The sequence below is a fragment of the Equus asinus genome, chromosome X (assembly GCF_041296235.1).
Source record: "Equus asinus isolate D_3611 breed Donkey chromosome X, EquAss-T2T_v2, whole genome shotgun sequence".
In the NCBI taxonomy this organism is placed as follows: domain Eukaryota; kingdom Metazoa; phylum Chordata; class Mammalia; order Perissodactyla; family Equidae; genus Equus; species Equus asinus.
Window position 1 is genome coordinate 7943770 of NC_091820.1, and position 19857 is coordinate 7963626.

At 38.2% G+C, this 19857-nt stretch overlaps 2 protein-coding genes across 7 annotated transcripts in view; one reads left to right on the forward strand and one right to left on the reverse strand.

The window, feature by feature from the left end:
- The window catches only part of ARHGAP6 (Rho GTPase activating protein 6), a 469017-nt gene that overhangs the window by 113024 nt on the left and 336136 nt on the right, over positions 1-19857 (reverse strand). The gene's annotated exons all lie outside the window — the stretch shown is intronic.
- AMELX (amelogenin X-linked) lies at positions 7602-11772 on the forward strand. The gene is made up of 5 exons (XM_070502289.1): positions 7602-7655; positions 9594-9641; positions 10911-10944; positions 11012-11064; positions 11332-11772. Exons 1-5 carry the CDS (start codon positions 7602-7604, stop codon positions 11770-11772), a joined length of 630 nt encoding a protein of 209 aa, XP_070358390.1.

Here is a 19857-nt window from a genome sequence, read left to right on the forward strand (position 1 = left end):
GTTCTTACAGACCTTTCAAATTATAAGCTGCATGAGCTCTTTCTGTGAATGCTTATATCATTAAGATATTTTGTAGTAGTGCTCTAAAAGGAACCCTATCACTTTAAAAAAATATCATTTTTTTGTCTTTTCTCTTATGCTCAGCTATTTTCCCCCCTGAGAAGGAACATTAAATAAACCCAGGACCTATGGGCGATCTAGCATCACCACTCACTCATCACTCTTGCTGAACATGAATGAGAAATATTATGCTTCAAACTTCTTGTATCTCCCCTGCATTTGTTCCATTCATGGGTTATTTAAAAGAAATAAGATGAAACTCTGGCTTCCCAGAGACTTTCAGGAATGAGTCCCTTAGAAAACTACTGTTAATATTTTGGTGAATATCTCCCCAAGTGGAAAGAAAGGGAGACAGAGGGAGGGAGGGAGGAAGAATGAGAGAGAGGGAGGGAGAGAGAGAGGGAGGGAAGGAAGAGAAGGAGGAAGAGGAAGAGAATTATTTTTGAGAAATAAAACTGTAAAAATCTATTTTTTCCACTTAACTACGTGTCACAAACATCCTTCTATGTCAACAAATACAGGTTGGGACAGTCATTTTGAATGTTATATGTGCCATAGTTGATTTGAACCAGCCGCCTATTGGTAGACGTTTTGTTTTACATGTTAGTTCATAAACAATTGTATTTACTTTGTATTGTCCTTGGCAACAGCAGACACTGGCTAAAATTTAATTTTTCCCTGATGACTCAATGTGTGCATATCAGTTAACACACAATTACCACAGAAGTAGAAAGTATAGGCCTTCAAGCTGAAAGACTGAAGTGGTCCTATATATAATTAATATGCCCCTTCCTAACACAGCCAAAGAACTACTGGAATACTCTAGATGGCCCACCTTCACCATAGCCTCCGAGGTCTTCTGGTGAGACTTCTCTGCCTCTCCTCCCTCCTCAGCCCTTTCTCACTCATCCGCAAACACAGACATAAGCACAGAGTGTGTTAGCTTCCTGAAGGGGAGAAGGACGATTCGTTCTAACACCACTCCAGGTCTTCTCTGCCCCAACTCACAGTGGAGAATTCTTCTAGCAGCTGTGAGCTGTTTGAGAACTGGACCACTATCATATTTGTCTTTGAACTCCAAGGCAAATGACTGTGTTAGGCATATACTAAGTGCTCAGTAACGGCTGTCGAAGTTAGATCACAATTTTGGCCTTTGACAGATAAGTTCAGGGCTTGTGATCCTAGGGCCATCTCCCTTTACTGCATAGCTGTTTTATTTCCTATTGCTTTATTAATATGTTTCCTCCTTTTTTTTCAGGACGCTTGTGGTTTGCTAAGCCTGTCACCATCTTTGATCACCATCTTGAGTACCATCACAATGCATTTCCCTCCCCTCATATGTGCCTTTCTTCTTTCTGGTTCCTTCCTCTGTTACTGCTTTCCTCATGCTTCTTCTCCCAAGTCTACTCACTTACTAAATGTTGTTAGCCGGTAGAAGATCTCTTTTTTTGTTCGTAGCCTCAAACAACCAGCCATAAGACATAATTAATTCCAGCATATTCTGGCACAGGTACTGATAGTTTGCAATCAATAAAGTATGTAAATGTGGGTGAGTGAGAGTTTTTTGTTGTTATTCTTTTCAAATTACTCCTTGGGCTGAAGTGATTCTAGAAGGCTAATAATAATAATAAAGCTTGATTACATTAAGCAAATAAATTGTCACAAATAAAAAAATCAAGTGTATCTATCACAGTATATTTGCTTGTAGTATATTACAATTTAAACGGACAGGTCAGAGCCAAATGTAATAAGGGTGTTAGGATAATAGATTCTAAACAGTCTATAGCATCTCCCATTTTCAGATCCTTATCAGAGGCCATTTGCACGGAAGTCCATAGGAGCAGCTGAAAGCAATGCTGAGTTAGCCGTCTTAGCTGTTGAAAAGGCCCATCCAAATCACTGCAAGATTTCCTTGTCTATGGAGACTCCACATAGATCAAGGACATTTTTTATATTTTCATAATGTCATGGATAACTTCTTTATATTTTTATCATTAACTGGTTCATTTATCTAGCACCTACTTTGTAAAAGAGATTTTTTTTTTAGATACCAAAGAGCTCCCAGGGAAGTATAAGACACAGTGCCTGACTTCCAAGGGCTGCAAAGGGAAGTCAGTGTATTTATTGGAATCAATTAGTGGTGGTGTACCTAAGTTCGGAAGAGGGTACAACTCCACTCCAGTAAAAAACCAGAATGATATTTTCGTATAAGTAAATGTCTACAGAAGAAACATTTAAAAGCTGACTTTGGCTCCAGTTACTTAAGATTGCTCATTCTTGAAATTATTCCAGAATATTGGACAATCCTGGACCTGCTTTAAAAGAAGATGTAAGAGTTGAGCTCCCATAGAGGATAAGAAAGGCTTCTGGAACTCAAAACATCTGACATCCCCAAATCACGCACATACCTTGACCACTGCTGAAAACCAGGAAGTTAAGCAAAGGGAAAAAAGCCCCAAACAAAATGAAACATCCTCCTAGCAGTCAAAAACCAATGCCATAAGACTGAAAATTTTGAGCTTTTCTCACACGAGAGCCTCCCAGGCTACCTCTGCTTAGAGCATCTCTTTACTTGCAGTCCACATACACTCCTAACAAGTTTGGGCAAATGATTTTCCAGCACACTTAAATCAGAAGCAGCAAATTAGAAGGGGAGAAGTTGCTAGCACAAGCAACATGGAAACAGAAAAATCTCATGGGCTGCAAGTCAAGAAAAAGAATAACCACTACAAAACACGGCCAAAAGAGCTTTTTAAAGTATAAAGCACCACACAAAAATTATATATATATATATATAAAATTGTTTTTGAGTGCCTACTATTTGTCTGAGGTCAGGCATTGCAGGAGGTGAAGACATTTAAGACCTGCTTCCTCTCGGAGCCCGTGACTGCTTTGGCTCTTGACTACCTCTCTTTATTAAAAGTATATGACTGGGACCAAATGAGGAGGTGTAATGGAGGTGGGTCAGATTCTTGCTGCCTGGGATTAACCATGCTTTCCTCATCTCCAACCACTGGCGGACAGGAACCATCTGGTTCCTGATTTGTGCCAAAAGGAGTAGAAGACTTCCCAGCCTGGGGTCATTCCACATGAAGTACATGTTTTGCAGCCTGCTTGATCCTACAGGCCTCAGGAGGGACTTAGAGCAGCTGTTTCTGGACCAAAAGGTGCCCCAAATGTGCTATTTTTATAATCATTTCTTGGACCCTCCTCCTTCTCACTAAGCAAGAATGGGAACCTATAATTTATGAGGAAGTTTATCCACTCATCATTTTGGAGAAAAGCTTTTAGAAACAGTACTAAATTCATGTATGTATTTGTCCCCCATAGGAACACAATGGTCTCAGGTTCATAGGTATTCACCATATATATTTGGAACAAATGCATAAGTGAATGGAGACAAACCCTAGGGCCATATTGGTGCAGCTGTTCCACAGATATTGCCATAGAACAAAATATTTTGTACTTATGATCCATTTTAAAATAGTGATTTTTTAAAAAGAGAAGAAAATATTTGATGTCAAAGAGCAAGAAAAACAAGAACACAGCTTTGGAAATGTTATAGCCTCTACATAACAAAATAAATAGACTAGCAAATTCTGTTTTCTTTTATAAAGTCAACTTACTCATAAATGAAATAATTGCTTATAGGAAAAATTTTTCAGTTGAAATTTTGGTTTTTTTTTCCCCAAAACATTGAGTAACTTTCAAACTGCATATGTGGGACCTAAATTTGTGGAAGAGATTTCAAGCAGAGAGATCCATATTTTAATACTTTATGACTCAGGATATGTAGTGGGGGGAAATAAATAGAAAGAACCACAACGTTTCCATTGTATTGGTTATCGAAGCCTGAACAACTGTCCACGGTGAGTTAGCAATAACTCCCGACCTAATGGACCAGAGAAATTAATGTGACAATAAGGGAGCATTCTGTTGATCGTTGTGACCAAATAGATGACTCTCATTCTTAAAAGGTGAGACAAAGTAATGCAATCAATTTTCTAAAACTACAAGACCGCTAGCAGCTCACCAATGACAATTATTAAAGATTAACCACACTTTTGTAGGAAAAAATATATCCTGAATCTTTTTAGGCACGCCAATATATATAAATAATTAAATCAAATGGGGAAAAAGATTGAAAAAGAATATAATGTGCTCTACATTTTCCTTCCTCTCCCTCCTACTCTCGCTTACTACCTCGCTGCTCATGCCCCCATCTGCTCCTCCACCAAGGAAGTTGATGCCAATTCTCCATAAAATCTATTTTGTGACTTCCTTCAAAGGGACTCCTTCTTGCCTCTGATATACAATTCATCAATAAATATATTCATAAATAAATGCAAACCCTGGACACAATTTGCTTTTAGAACCATATTCTATGTTTACTTTCACTCCTACATTTTGCCTGTTAAAACTTTTCACTTTATTCTTTGCAATCTCTCTCTCTGATGGAAAAGTCTACCTTTCCTCATGATGGTTATTCATTTCTTACTGATTTATCCCCAAAGATCATCTTAGAATCTTATTCAGTAGGATTTTTTAAACAATTACTGTATGCCAAGTAATGGGGTTAGAGAAGGTGATAAATAACTTTTCATTTCTCCCAGTGATGTCTCTTATTTAGTTTTCACACTAATCCTCCTAGGTAGATTCAATTATTATCCCCACTTTACTGATGAGGAAACTGAGCCTTAGACAGGCTAAATATCTTGTCAATGGGTCCTCAACTCTTGATGAAGCTGGGGTCAGGACCCATGTAAGTCTAAGCTCTAGCTCTTAATAATATTACATTGCCTTTCATGGATATTTCCTCCTTGTATTTAATTCAACCAATGTGGACCATCTATATAAAAATATACGTACATGCACAAACTTTAAAAATATTGCTCAAGTAGTCAAAGAGATCCTGCTATACCACCAATAGTATCTGAGTACGTGTTCAGGATTTCCTTTATCGATCTAATATTGGTAGGCAATTCATCAGCTACCTCAACACTAGTTACAGATTTGCTTTTTAATTGATCAAGTTCTAGAATAAAAGAAAAAATCCATATGCTTTACTACGGTAGAAGAGTAAAAGACACATGAACTTAAATAGCTAGATCAGAGGTCTTCTTAGAGAAGGGCTTTGGTTGCTGTTATTTAGGCAAAAGAGAGGCTGCTGAGAACATGGGGACAATGCAACTAAAGGGACAGTTAAGAAGCTCTGAAAAGAAAGAGAGAGGAATTTGGATTTGTTTATAGGAGAAAGCAGGATTGGGCCAGAAGGATGTGGGCAAGGAAGGGCCATCATACTGACAGAGGATGAGTTGCTATGTGGTATGGGGGAACCAGGGCAATATCCCTAGTGATGCATTTTTGTTTGCAAAGATCAACATGCATTTTTAAGTCTGCGGTCTGCTGTGTGATATGTTCCTTTCCCTGTCCTTCAGATCTTCAGTAAACACTTTGCTACTGTGATAACCTTGAGTTTACAGTTGCTTGGATGGCAGATGGGTTGCAGGATGGAGCCAAAGAGAAGGAACTTTGTCCCCTCTTTTGGTGGACACCAGAATGGTGATAAAGGAATAGCAACAGGGAACAGAGAAAATACCTTCAATGGAAGTAGAAAATAAGAGAGTAGTAACCCCGAAATTATAATCCTTCAGAGAAATATTGGGGAGAGCTTTGGGGTTTTACCAGAATGGGGGCTTGAATCAATTTATCCTGATCTGAAAGGGCTGGGGAACCCTAGGAGATGTCTTGATTACACTAGAGAAACTCAACCATCTAACTTTTTTTTGTAAAGAATGATGTTATGTTTGCTAGAACCAGGGAACAGACAATGACATAGCTGCTTCTTAAAAGTAAATTTGAATATATCAGCATGGGCAGTCAACTTACTTGCTGACTTAAAAACAGCCTGATGAAATTTTTTGCCTGTTAAACCTATTATTGTCCATAATGAAAGAGTCTATATGCACTAATCACAACATACAGCCTTATGTTTGATCACAGCTTCTAAAAATTCATGATACAGGGATTTTGAGTTATACTCAACACATTTTTCCTCCAGACACCTGATTGGTTTTTCTTGATGCCGTGAATGATATAAATTGAGCCCTTAGTTGGAAGAAATCTAAAGGATCAAGCATCCCTGAGTTTCAGACAGAAACTTACTCCGAATACGTATATTCAAAGGTATGTGGTATCCTTTTTATTGTGCTTATTTCTTTCTCTGCATCTCGTGTTCAAAGGATGCAAATGTATTCTGCATTTCTAATACTTTATGCTGTCAATAGTGAGTTACTTCTTCAGTTTGATCATAATTAAATTAGACTCTGACTGCTTAAATAAATTCTTTTATGTTCTAATGCAGCATAGCGTTTTTCTATATTTCTTTAAATTTTAGTTCCAGAATCCTAAGGCACTTTTCAGGCCCAAACTTCACGGCAAAATATTTATTTTAATTACTTATCAATTAAGATAAAATAATTCTTTCTTGCTGTGATCCACTACTTTAAAAATATTTAATTTAATTACGCCAAATAGAACCATCAACTAAATGTTTTCTCTCATTAATTCAATCTTTAAAAAAATAGATTTAGTAGGTAGAAAACGTCAGTGTACTTTCCATAGCCAGCATTATCACACATGATATTCACTTCCTATGCAAAATTTAAGATCTTTCTTCTGACGGTTTTCAAAGTTAGTCAATAATTTGCCCCACAAAGTAATGCATGTATCTGAGGATGACCTGTTTTGCTTCATGTCCCAAGGGTCTTATTTGTGGAATAATTACAGGGCAGTGTCAAATAAAGAAAGATGCCATCGACTAAATATAGAATCTTTTAAGTAGAAGTCATTCAAAATTCACGGAATAATAATGAAATATTAGCACTGTCCTCTCCCTTCTGTTCAACCACATCTTTTGCTCCACATCTGGAGCTCAGAGATGTTACTTGAGGATCTTGCCTGAAGTCCTACCAGTCAGAACACCTGGAATTAAACTCCGTTCCTTCCTTACTCTATTTTGGCAAAGTACTTAATGTCTTTTCTTGAATGGTTAGTCTTTGCTTGTAACAGCAGCAATGCCCAGGTGGACTGTACAAAAGAACATTTCTATACTCCCTGGTTCTAAAAGCATAAAATACTGTGCACCTGGATGATCTCCTCAACTTTTAGAGCCAACTCTACTCTTTTAATCATGACTTATAAGCTACATTTAGCATCTATATCTCTACAGGCTGTACAGGTATAGGAAAATGGCATTCAAAGATCATGTGATGTTAGATTATTCACCGCCCTACGACTTGTTTAGCTCTCAACCTAAATGAAAAGCATCTTTATCACTATTGTGACTCCAGAAACAACAAAATGGGCTGAGAATTGGAAATCACATATGAATGAAGTAACCTCACAAAAAATTGTCTCATCTTTTCTACTAGTAACAAACTAATGTGGATTATGTGGGTTTTATGGTGCATTAATTATGGCGATATTTGAGAAGAGACAAGAAAAGTGAATGTTGACTTATATTTCAGGGCCATCAAGAAATGGGGACCTGGATTTTGTTTGCCAGCCTCCTGGGAGCAGCCTTTGCTATGCCCGTGAGTATAGATCAAAGTCCAATTTCACAAGCTTGGAAATACAAATCTGCTCCACGGTTGGTAAACTTTAGCGTTAAGGACAGTACAAGATCAGATGTCTTCAAATGTCTCTGAGTTTAAGAAACACTTTGAAGAGCTTGTTACAAAAAAACAGATTCTCAGATGCCTTCACCAAAGATTCTGATTCAGTACATCTGGGATGGGGCCCAGGACTCTGCATTTTAACAAGCACCCCAGGAGATTCTGTTGAAACAATTAGCTTGTAAATATCATCGCCCATCTCTAGGTGGAGCAAACTTTTGGAAGGAAGCCTTGAAAGGCCTCCAGAGAAAGTGCTTAATCAGCCTTAGGCAAATACTACAAAAATGACAGTTTCCTCTAAAACCCAATTTCTCACAAGTGTCCAAATCTCTTCCTTCCCTCCAAGCTCCACTGCTGTTATCCTTCAGAGGGTAAGATTTTTGTGTTATGAATTCCCTTCTGGAACCATCTCCTGTTCTCAGAGGCCTCATCCTTTTGGGTGGATCTGCTAAGCACATGACTTCCATGTGGTTGTCCAGAATTCTACCTATGCCCAATACATATAGTTATATTTTACATTCAAATATACCAAGGACCAGGAAGCCTGACCCATTCTCTCCAGACATAGGTACATAAGGTCAGAGAGCTTAGATCACATGCAGGCAAAGCAGGATCCATCTGCTTTACAGTGGCATGAAGAGCAGTTGATACAACCAGAAGCCAGCAAAGCTTGCATATCTGCCTCCTCTCTTCCTCTCTCACACACAAGACCAAGATTCTATCCTCTGCCTTCCTAAAATCCTGCATTGTGGCAATCCTTAGTCCCCTAGGTCCTTGCATTACAAATTCAGCCCTTTTTCCACTCCTTAATTCAACACCCCTACTCTCTGAGGGCTTATATCAAGACGGTATAGGAAAAGCAGTTACCTGACTGAAACAATTCACACTCAGATGAGGGCAAATAAACTCTTTTATGAAAAACGAGCATTCTAAAAGAACAGAGCCTTAATCAGCTCGATGTCTGAGGGAGACGTTCTGCGTGATTCTCTCTCCTCCCTCTCCCTACTCCAGGGCCAACCAGAATTCCACAATGTAGGCATCAGTCACTTGGCCTCTTCTATTGAAAGTGCAGACAGTCTTGGTTTAGATAATTATTTGGGCTGCTTTTTATATTGAACTTTTAAATTTTTCTGCCATAAAAACATTGACAGAATAACAAAAAGAATTGGCCTAAACTTCATAAATCAACTCATTTTCCGCGGGATTATGTTTCCACTTTACTGCATCCATCTTGTTCTCACATTCATCAATAATTCACACGTAGTTGTTTCTTTTGTTGTTGTTGATGTTATTTACTTTGCATGCCAAGTATGAGGAATCTCTTTGATACTTAAGCACTTATCCACCTCATGAGCTGTAAAGGAAGTTTTGTGAGACAATTCTCTTCTTGTTGGTATTTCGTAAGTGTTTAAGAGAAACATATTTCTCTTCCCAACATGGAGTGAATTTCAGCAAGAAGTAAAATGGTGAGTGGGATAGAGTTGGATTAATTAACAGCATGGATGGAGGGGTGTCTGAAGATCACTGGAGGATAAATGTGTGCTGGTTTCTACTTCCAGGTCTCCCACCATAGGACTACAATTGCCAGGAAAGTCATTTAGTTGCTCTGGACCTCTTTAAAATAAGAGGGCTCCTCTCCTACACAGTGTACATGTTCAAACTAAAAGTAGACCTCAAATATATTCTGCACTATATGGATTTTTTAAAGTAGCTTCAGTCTCTCTTAATGTGAACAATTGCATATTGACTTAATCTCTTCCTCTCTCTCTCTCTCTCTCTCTCTCTCTCTCTCTCTCTCTCACTCTCACTCTCTCTCTCCCTCTTTCTTTTTCTTCTCCTTCCCCCTCCCTATAAAAGCTACCACCTCATCCTGGGCACCCTGGTTATATCAACTTCAGCTATGAGGTAATTTTTCTCTTTACTAATTTTGACCATTGTTTGAGTTAACAATGCCCTGGGCTCTGTAAAGAATAGTGTGTTGATTCTTCATTCAAGATGTTTTTCAGTCCCAATTTTTCAGTTCCCACTACCAGCTTCCCGGTTTAAGCCCTGATGGGTCACCTCAAGCCTGCATTGCCCCAGCACACTCCTACTTGGCCTCTCTGACTCAGTCTCTCCTCCTTACATGGCTATAAAATTATCCATCATGAACTACCACTCAGGGGGGCTGCATGGTAGGGCAGAAAGTGAAGTCTGGCTCAACAGCTTTGTTCTATCCCAGCCCGTAAAATGTGGGGATCTGGTGAGATGTTATTTAAGATCCTTTCCAGCTAGAACACTCTTGATTCTAAAATGTTCACACTCTATGTGTCTCCCTCATTTGTTTTTACTGAGACATTAGCGAAGAAGAGGTCTATGAGACATTCTGCAGAGTAATGGACAGCATGAGATTTCTGTAAACTGGGTTTGAGGCTCTCCTCAACTCCATACAAACCATGTGACCTTGGGCAAATCATTTTCTCTCTTTAGAATTTTGGTTTCCTCATCTGGAGAAGGGAGATATTTATAATACCCACACTTCAAAATATTTTGGGGGGAGCAAAATAGTAAAGGGATATAAAAGCACTTGCTCAAGTATTACTTAAGCAAAGTTAGTAATTGTTGTATTGATCTCAAATGCTGTACTGCTATATGAAGGAGTCCCCGGACCTGACGTTAAGCAAGTATATACTGTTTAGAAAGGAATGGAAACCATTACTCCTTTCATAGGTTCAGATGACAATCTGTGAGTCTGTTACTCACACAAACTGAGGAAAAATTTAAATAAGAATCTGAGGCAAGATTTTCTGTTAAACCTTAAAAGGCTGACATATTTCGCCAGAAAACCTATGTTTCTAGGATGAGGGACAGTGTTTCTGCCTCCTTTATTTTGTCATTGTGACATCAAATCAAAAAAGGATATAATTAATGTTATGTCACATTTATTTTTCTGTTTTGTTTTGCTCTTGCAAAGAAGAGCAGGAGCTGTGGAATTCAACAGAATGAATACTTTTGTAACCTCAGTCAAGCTCATGAACCTCTTTAACTCTCCAAGACCTTGTCTGTAAAAGTGAGGGTGATGATACTTGCCTCAGGGTATGTGAGCAAACATGAAAAATGTGTGTGATCAACATAACGTAGCGCCTAACACTATGAAACACCTGACAAATGTCTACCTTATTCCTTCTTCCATAGAACTCGTATTATCAGGCTATCAGTATTGACAGTATTGACTGCATTAGCGAGTCTATATTTCATGTAACTAAATTCAAACAAATGTATTCTAATGTCTCTTTCTCTTAAGGTGCTTACCCCTCTGAAGTGGTACCAGAGCTTGATCAGGCAGCCGGTATGTAGAATTTTTTCTTTATTCCCTTAAAATATAAATCATGCATTTCAATTCCCTTTTAAGTAAAATAACATATCTATGCCACATACAGACACTAATGCGAAATGTAATTTGTAAAAGCTCATATCTGTGTACATAGTTAGAAATTCTTGCACAGGAAAAATGAATAAATATTCATATTGTCATAATAACAAAGAAAACATTGCTACTTCTCCAGTTGGAAGTCAATGGAGCCAATGGTAAACCTGACTCTTTGTTTCTCACCAGTACACTTCCTATGGTTACGAACCCATGGGTGGATGGCTGCACCACCAAATCATCCCCGTGCTGTCCCAGCAGAATCCCTCAAATCACGCCTTGCAGCCTCATCACCATATCCCCATGGTGTCGGCTCAGCACCCTGTGGTCCCCCAGCAACCAATGATGCCACTTCCTGGCCAACACTCCATGGTTCCAACCCAACACCACCAGCCAAACCTCCCTCCGCCTGTCCAGCAGCCCTTCCACCCCCAGCCTGTCCAGCCGCAGCCTCACCAGCCCATCCAGCCTCAGCCACCTCTGCACCCCATCCAGCCCCTGCCGCCACAGCCACCTCTGCCTCCGATATTCCCCTTGCAGCCCTTGCCCCCTATGCTTCCTGACCTGCCTCTGGAAGCTTGGCCAGCAACAGACAAGACCAAGCGGGAGGAAGTGGTGAGTATACCCTGAAGCCACTACACCACCTGTGAAAATGGTAAAGCAAAATTCGCCCCCAGAGTTCTAAGTTCTCAAACAATCTGGAATCTAGAGTTTCAGTAGCTACAAGTCAATGACTCTATTAGTCCAAGCATGTATTGTAATTTTATATTATGAATGAGCTTATCTACATGGCTTAGTAATTAAGACCATCGCTTTTATGGTGGGTTTAAATTCTACAATTATTTTGAATTCCTACCAGAACATATATTACTGAAATCCATTAATTTTAAGGACAACAATATAAGGGAATATCAGTTCTTATCTTTCAAGGGTTTGACTAGCAAGAATAGGCTAGAATTGCACTGAAGATATAAAGGGGTAATTTTTGAAAGTGAGGGGATGCAAATATTTAAAAGGCTACAAAAGGTAAGTGGAAAATCTCTTTAAAGACCTAAAGGAAGATTATCTATCTAAAGTGGTTTTTAATCTAACTTGGAAGAAGCTGAACTAGACAGACTGTTAGATTCCTTTTCAGTGCTGGGATTCTATATGTTAAGCTTTTAGCAAGAAGTTTTCACAATTAAACACAAAATTTTCTTCCATTACAGAAAGTTCTGCCAAATGAGTGGGAAATAGCCAATAAAATAAATGCCCCTTATCCGTATCCATAAACACTTCTGTGTATATAGGATTGTGTAATTCTACATATGTATGTATCCAAATGTAATTCCAAGTTAGAAACGCTACTGATGATTTTCTACTGAGAAGCAGTGAGGGGTGACGTGGAAGTGACCTAGCTGGGGAGCCAGGATACCTGGGTTCCAGTTCTGGCTTTGCTCCCAAAAAGGAGATGGTATTGTACAAGTTACTTAAAATTTATGAGTGTTTTCCCTTCTTTAAAATGAAAGTGACTAAATCAAATAATTTTCAAGCCTCTGTCCAAGTACAAATACCATAGTTTCCCAATAAAAAATTATAATATATGCAATATATGGCTTCACAATTATGAGCATACTTGTAGAGAATATGGGACAGAATTTTTGAAAATTGATTGTATCTCAAATACTCTGGTGCCTATTGTCGATTATTCTGGTCTAAGGTACATGTTCCCTCTTTGTATAGAAAATGCATTTATTTGCCTCTTTATTAATAATTAAGGCCATGAACTTTATAATGTGTTCACACCTTGCCAGAGCTATTTATGGAAAGGTGACTTCAGGCAGGTAGTTTGAACTCTTTAAAACTCCTGTGTAAAATTAGAGTATAAATATTGATAGCTTCTTAGAGTTGTTTTATGGAAAATAAAGTGATGAATGTAGAGCCTGGCATGCAGGATGTATTCAATAAAAGGTAGCAACTGTTATTTTATTATTAATAATAGTTTTAAGTGTCCTGAAGGCAGGAGTCTCCTTCCTCCTCATGGACACCTCATAACTAATGACAATGAGATAACAAAGAAACTTTGAAAATTATGGAGTTCAACTTAAATGGTTGTACATCGTTTTGGCAAAACTGAAGCCATATGTGTTATTGTAAATGGTACTCACTAGGAATATTTGTAAATTACTTTAATTGTTCCTTTTGCTATCTTTTTTTTCAGGATTAAAAGATCAGAAACTGAGAAGAGAACTGAAGCAGATACTTCAGTTGCTTTCAGAATGACACAAGAACACAATGATTTGTGCCTATCATCACTTAGTAAATTCTGTGACTAAAAATAAGTACCATTAGCAAACAATAAAATGTTTTTAAAAATCATTTATGTCTTTGTGTTGAATTAAACTTAAAATTTCACATCACTTGAGAGAACATATTATAAATGGCCATTCTTGAATAAGATAGGGACTGCTCATTTACACCCATAAATTGAACATTCTGTTGGCAAATGGGGACATTTGGAAATGTCTAAAAGGAAATATATTCCTTTTCGAAAAAATGTTAATTATACTATCTCAAGTCTTTGAAAAAACAGGAGTTTATATAGTAGTTAAAATAGTTGGTAAAGTGAAAAATTATGAATGCTTACGGTCACTAAGCTCGAACCAAATGAAGTGAAGTTTATATGAAGAATTCTTTACATTGAAAAAGAAAAGCTCTTGAGAAATGTTCATATTACAAAACAAATTAAGACTTGGAACACTGGCTTTACATTTCACACCACATTAGTAACCAAAATCTGGTATTTTCATTCCATTCTACTGAAAAAGATTTCTTTAACGAAAGTTATGTGGTATGTATAATAATGTACTGAATTTTAAATTGTTGAGATAATTAGTTTTCCTAAGAAAACTTTTATTAAATGTAGCTTCAGAGAATCACAGTGATTTTTTATACATTTCTTTCACTTCATAATCTTTAAGATGATAAATTCTACTGTATAGTCTTCAAAATGTTAACAGATGCATAAAATGGATGAAATACAAATTTTCTTCCCCACTCCTATTTATATTTGAGTCCTTTCTTCCTCCTACACCCACACAGAATTGTAAACAGTCTTTTAAGGGTTTATATTACACACCACCCACAGTAACTTTATTCCAGTACCTTTATGATTAAAGCCCCTTAATCATTTTCTGGAATGAATAAACATAACTTTACTGGGAGGGTGTTGATATTCAAACAAATAATTTGATTCTTAAAAATTTAAATTCAATTAAAAAAGTAAGAAAGCTTTTAATCAACTGACATGGGTCAACTCTAATCAATTTATTAAATATTTATTAATCACCCTCTAGGGCGATGTCCTGGTAAAAATAGTAAGTTCTCACCCTTAAGGAATCTAGAATCTACCAAAGGTATAAAATAAGCTCAAAACTAATGATAAGAGAAGGTCTAATAGTATTAACACTATGACAGATCTATTGTCAAAATATTCTGGCAATATGGCAGACATCATTAGCTAGCTGTCCAACAGCTTTCCTCACCATTCATTCCTTGTTGGCAGAACTGGAATTAATGTCAGCGTCTGACTTTCCATGAGCTCAGGGGAGATGAGCCGCCTCCCCTGTTCCAGGGACTTAATGCCCACTCCTCCATGCTAATTACGGCATCGATTACCATAACATACCATATCCTTACCAAATATGGCATCTATTCCCCTTGCCAGTGATTGGTTTAGGATGGGTTGTAGTGGAAACTGAACAATGAATGAAACCAAAAGGGAAGGCTGCTGGGAGAGGAGGAGCTTCTGGGGGAAAAGATTACCCTCTAATTAAAAAAAATATATACATGCTAGGAAAAAGTGCTGTTCTGTCTTTTTGTTTGAGGATTTATTTGTTTGAGGATGTGATGCCTGGAGCTGTGTCTGCCATCTTGTGATCAGGAGGTACAAGTGAAAAGCTGGAAAGACCCTAGGTGGTTTGTGGCATCATTGTGCCTCTGAATTAACCAACCCTGGAAACATCTACCTCTAGATGGATGACACACTCTATTTCTATGCTAGCGTTTTTCAATTGTGGGTCATAACTGATTAGTGGATCATGACATCAACATCAGGACCCCCATCATTTATGTCATGCCAGCAAATTCTCTCTTCTAACGATGTAAAGCTTATATGGCCAGGACTAAGGAGAATCATTTTGTTAAATCAGTAAAAAAGCAAAAGTAGATTATTTACAGAACTGTGCTATGTCTTTTAAATTAAGCTAAAGAGACAAACGAAGTTGAGTAAGTCACCTCAGGGGAACTCTCATCTCACCATAAACACTCCCATGTCACTAGTAAATTTGAAACCTGTTCTGTTCTCATTCACTTTTTGTTGGTGAGGGCTTACATAAGCATAATTTTTTCTGAGGTGCAAATACACGTCTAGGAATTACCCTAAGAGAGTCATCAAAATGCGTGGGAAGATATGTGCAAAGATGTTGATTATAGCATTATATACCAGTAAGAAACTGGGCCTCACTTAAAATTTCTTATATCTATTTGAAGGAATACTGTGATAAAAAGTATGCTTTACAAGAAAACTTATTAGTGGAGAAAACGTGACAAACTAAAATTTAAGACCAAGACTGTAAATTATACATGAATATTACACATGACCATAACATGTAAATAATTTAAACACACACACATAAATGTGCATAGAAAGAAACTAGGAAAGAGTCGTAGCTGTTTGTACAAAGATCCAAGTTTTTCACAATAACCATAAATTACTTCTGTAGTCAGAAACAAATTTAAATTTTTTAAAGTTTGTTCTCCCTTTCTTCTACTTCAATCCAGACACACCCCCTTCCTTCAGTTCTCGTTGATGGGAACTCTGGATCTTAGTGGGTCCCCTTCAGGTAAATTCCAAGTAGAAATCAGTTCACAGGGAACTGATTTTTCAGAGAAGTATTTTGACCAAAGACGGGGAAAGGGAAAGGAGCAATAAACTTTAGCAGGAACAAAAATTAGCAATACAATAAAACAACAAAGAAGAGATGACCATTATTTCTAACTGTAGAAGTGCCCTTCTTTTCCTCAGGTTGAATCACACATACCAAAATGGTTTCCCCCCTACTTTTCTTTTAGAACAGACAAATCCAGAGTTGAACCAAGTTAATTTTTCTGCTTGTAAGAGAAGCTATTTTAGTTCCAAAGGAATGGCCATTTATTTTCAGTCCTCTACCAGCCACATCCACACTGGAGGTAGAAGGCTGGGGCTCCCCTTGACCTAGGGCCTCACTGGGAATAGGCAAAAGTTTAAGCTCATGGAAAGATAAAAGAAAAAAACACAAACTTTGTCTATCCCTTAGAGTGGTTGACTGCCCGTAAACATCAGAAAATATTTACATTCTTTTCCATTTTGTGGTTCAAACCAACAGCGCAACATAGGACAAATGGGTGCTCACACATACACACACATGCTTACTCTCCCACTGAGTTTACCTGTAATAAAAGGACACGTGTGGAGACATATACCATTTGAGTAACTTGAAATGTTAAACAAAACTTCTCTCCATTCTAATCATTTAGAGACTATATGGCTATTGTATCAGTTATCGTCACCAAGGCATACTACATTTCTTCCAGTATAAAATTTTATCAAGGAAAAAAGGTCAAGTTGCTCATTTTATTTATAAGCAATGTCAAGTTGACCACCTCCTTTCCCAACTTCACGCAAAATGAAAACACTGACTTTTCCCCTAAGTCTGAAGTTTGCCCCTTAGTAGTAAACAATTGCTGAAAATACCAAGATTGAATTTAAGGCCAAGACTTAACAAAGAATGTAAAATAGCAAACAATTGTGTTAATTTTAAACAAACACAGAGATCAGTTATGAACAGCTTAATATGGGAATCATAAGAGAAAAAAGATTTCAACCAATTTCCTACATTTCCAGAACATAGTGGCCTCTAGTTGTGTTCTGTATTGCTTTAATAAAATAGTCATCAGCCTATGTTTGTTGTGAAATTCTTGTTAATTGGAGTTTTTACTTATTGTTTTGTGATTTGGCTTACAATTCCTTTTGCCCCCATTTGGCCTAGAGCCTTATCAGCTGGGGTCATTGGCCGACATTTAGTTACTCAAAATACTTCCCTACTAGGAAGAATTCATCCCGGCCTCATCTGAAACACCTGACTCTTCTAGAAGATAAAACTTGAGGACTAAGATTGGGCTGGAGTGATGAGGAGTGAAGAGGTTGAGGAGAGAAGAAAGGAATGGTTATTTGGGCCCCAAAACATTTGCCTTGATAAATCACGCCTGAATAATCTATCAAAAAAATCAAGATCAGTAAAGCCCTCTTACAAATAACATTGCCCTATGGTCAACAAAAAAATAGCCCAAGGTCCAGCATTTATTTCATTTTTATTAAAAAATGTTTTTAACAATGTTAAATATCTTCCTCAGAACAGCCAAATCTTGTTTTCCTCTTCAAAGATTTCTCCATGCTTCAAATTTGTCTGTGGAATGTGGGGGCTTTGGGGTCAGTTAGGTGTCCACACAGGGCAAAGATGGCTTCCCTGTGTGGTGTCGGGGTGTGCAGGTTCTGCAACCAGATTCTCTGGGTTCATAATCATGACCTTGGCCTATCTGTTGTAGAAACTTGGACAAGTTTCTTAGCCTCTCTGTGCCTCAATTTCCTCATCTATAAAATGGACTAATATCCATCTCTGAGTCCTTTCATGTCAATGGACCCTAAGTTCAATAAATGTTGGCTATAATCCTTTTTTTTAAATGCTTTTTGGTGCAGAAGATTGGGCCTGAGCTGAGATCTGTTGCCAATCTTGCTCTTTTTTTTTCTCCCCAAAGCCCCAGTATATAGTTGCATATCCTAGTTGCAGGTCATTCTAGTTCTTCTTTGTGGGATGCCACCACAGCATGGCCTGGTGAGTGGTACATAGGTCCCTGCCCAGGATCCGAACCAGCGAACCGCAGACCACCAAAACAGAGTACACGAACTTAACCACTTGGCCACAGGGCCAGCCAAGGGCTATAATCCTTATATTCAGACAGGGAGCCTTCTCTTGGCTCTGTAGACCCCTAAAGGGAACACTAGACCATTGGAAGCAGGGATGATGTAGAATTTGGTATAACATGGAAGTTTTCTAAGCCAAAGTCTCCAAAGTCAAACATCTGTCATTTATCAGTGTGCCATCTCTGACATATAGTCACTTGAACACCTTTCTTACTGATTGCTACCCTGCATGAGCCCTGCCTTCTCCTACCTGACATCCCCAGGGACTCTTCTTTGCCACTCTCAACGTCACCTTAAGGGTAATATGAGAGTAAATCCACCAGGATGTCATGGGTTGCATGAGGCTCATTGGAGGCCAGAGTATTAGACTTCCTCCTTCTGAATGCATTCCTTTCACCTTCTTTGTAAGGCCTGGTCCCCATGTATATTAACTTCCAATTCTGACCATTTGCTTGTCACTCTGGCATTGGTCACAGCTCAGCTAATTGCACTTTAGGGCTTTCTTTACCAAACTCTTTCTCTAGAGCAGTGGTTCTCAACTGGGGCAGCTGTGCCCCCTAGGGAACATTTGGCAATTTCTAGAGTCATAATGAGGGGTGGGGATGGAGGTTGGAGTGGTACTACTGGTATTTGGCGGGGAGAGACCAGGGATGCTGCTACATCATCCTACAATGCACAAGACAGACCCCACAACAAAGAATGATCTAGCCTTGAATGTCAACACTGCTGAAGTTGAGAAACCTTACTCTAGAAAACAAGGCCAACATTTAATCATGTTGTGTGTTCAGAACTTGACACACAGAAAGAATGAGAAGTCTGTGTGCATTTTTAAAACATAACTGAGAAAGAACAATCAAGAGCTCAAATCTTAAAGTTGGTAAACTTGATATAGGACCTCATACAATGGGTTTTTTACTTCTTGTATCAACTGTCTCAGAAAAATCTCAACAGTTTGGGGAGTGACCAGGATGTGAAAGAAATTATACAAGATGAAGAAATGGCTGCCCCGGGATTAAGATAGCTCATGTCTCCAAATCAAAACCATTCTGCAGAAATTAGAGCAGTTATTTGCTTCTTCAGAAGTTACTTAAAAGTGAGTGTGTTCTCTATTTCTTGGGAGGTTTCTTAAAGGTGATTGTGTTACGTAAGTAATAAAGAGGAGAAAAATAACCAAAACCATTAGCCGTTAGTGTAACTACTGGATTAGGGCTCATTTAGTTTGTCAGGGAAGAGTTCTGGTTTGGAATTTGCTTGAATTTGGCAGAATAACGAGAAATGAGTAGTTTTGTCCGCAGAGTGGGCAGGGATTTAAGAAGCCTTAATTATCACAATTTTCAAAATCATCACTCTCCAAAAGTATTATTTGATGAATATAATAAGGTTTCTGTTACGAAATTATTACCAAATAACCTCTGACAGCCATGGAGAATATAAAGCAGTGTGCTATAAGTAGAGGAGGTCCACTTTGTGGTAGACCTTGGGCAACACACAATATTTGACAGATCCAGGACATGGAACACCTTATCTATCCAAATACCAAACTCAAGATACTCCTGCAAGTGAGAATAACCCTCTCCCCTGGCCCCCATACACCGCACATCAGGAGAATGGCCATAAATGAGCATCAGTTCAATGTCTCCTTGTCTAGGAACCTTTTCTTACTGGTCTACATGAGCTGGAGTGCTCAGGCCTCAAGGTTTCCCAGGATATTTTGG

Coding starts and splice junctions, on each gene's coding strand:
- AMELX (XM_070502289.1), top strand. CDS start 7,602: ATGGGGACCTGGATTTTGTTTGCCAGCCTCCTGGGAGCAGCCTTTGCT. Junction 9,642..10,910: donor ATATCAACTTCAGCTATGAG/GTAATTTTTCTC, acceptor CTTCTTCCATAG/AACTCGTATTATCAGGCTAT. Junction 10,945..11,011: donor GGCTATCAGTATTGACAGTA/TTGACTGCATTA, acceptor TAATGTCTCTTT/CTCTTAAGGTGCTTACCCCT.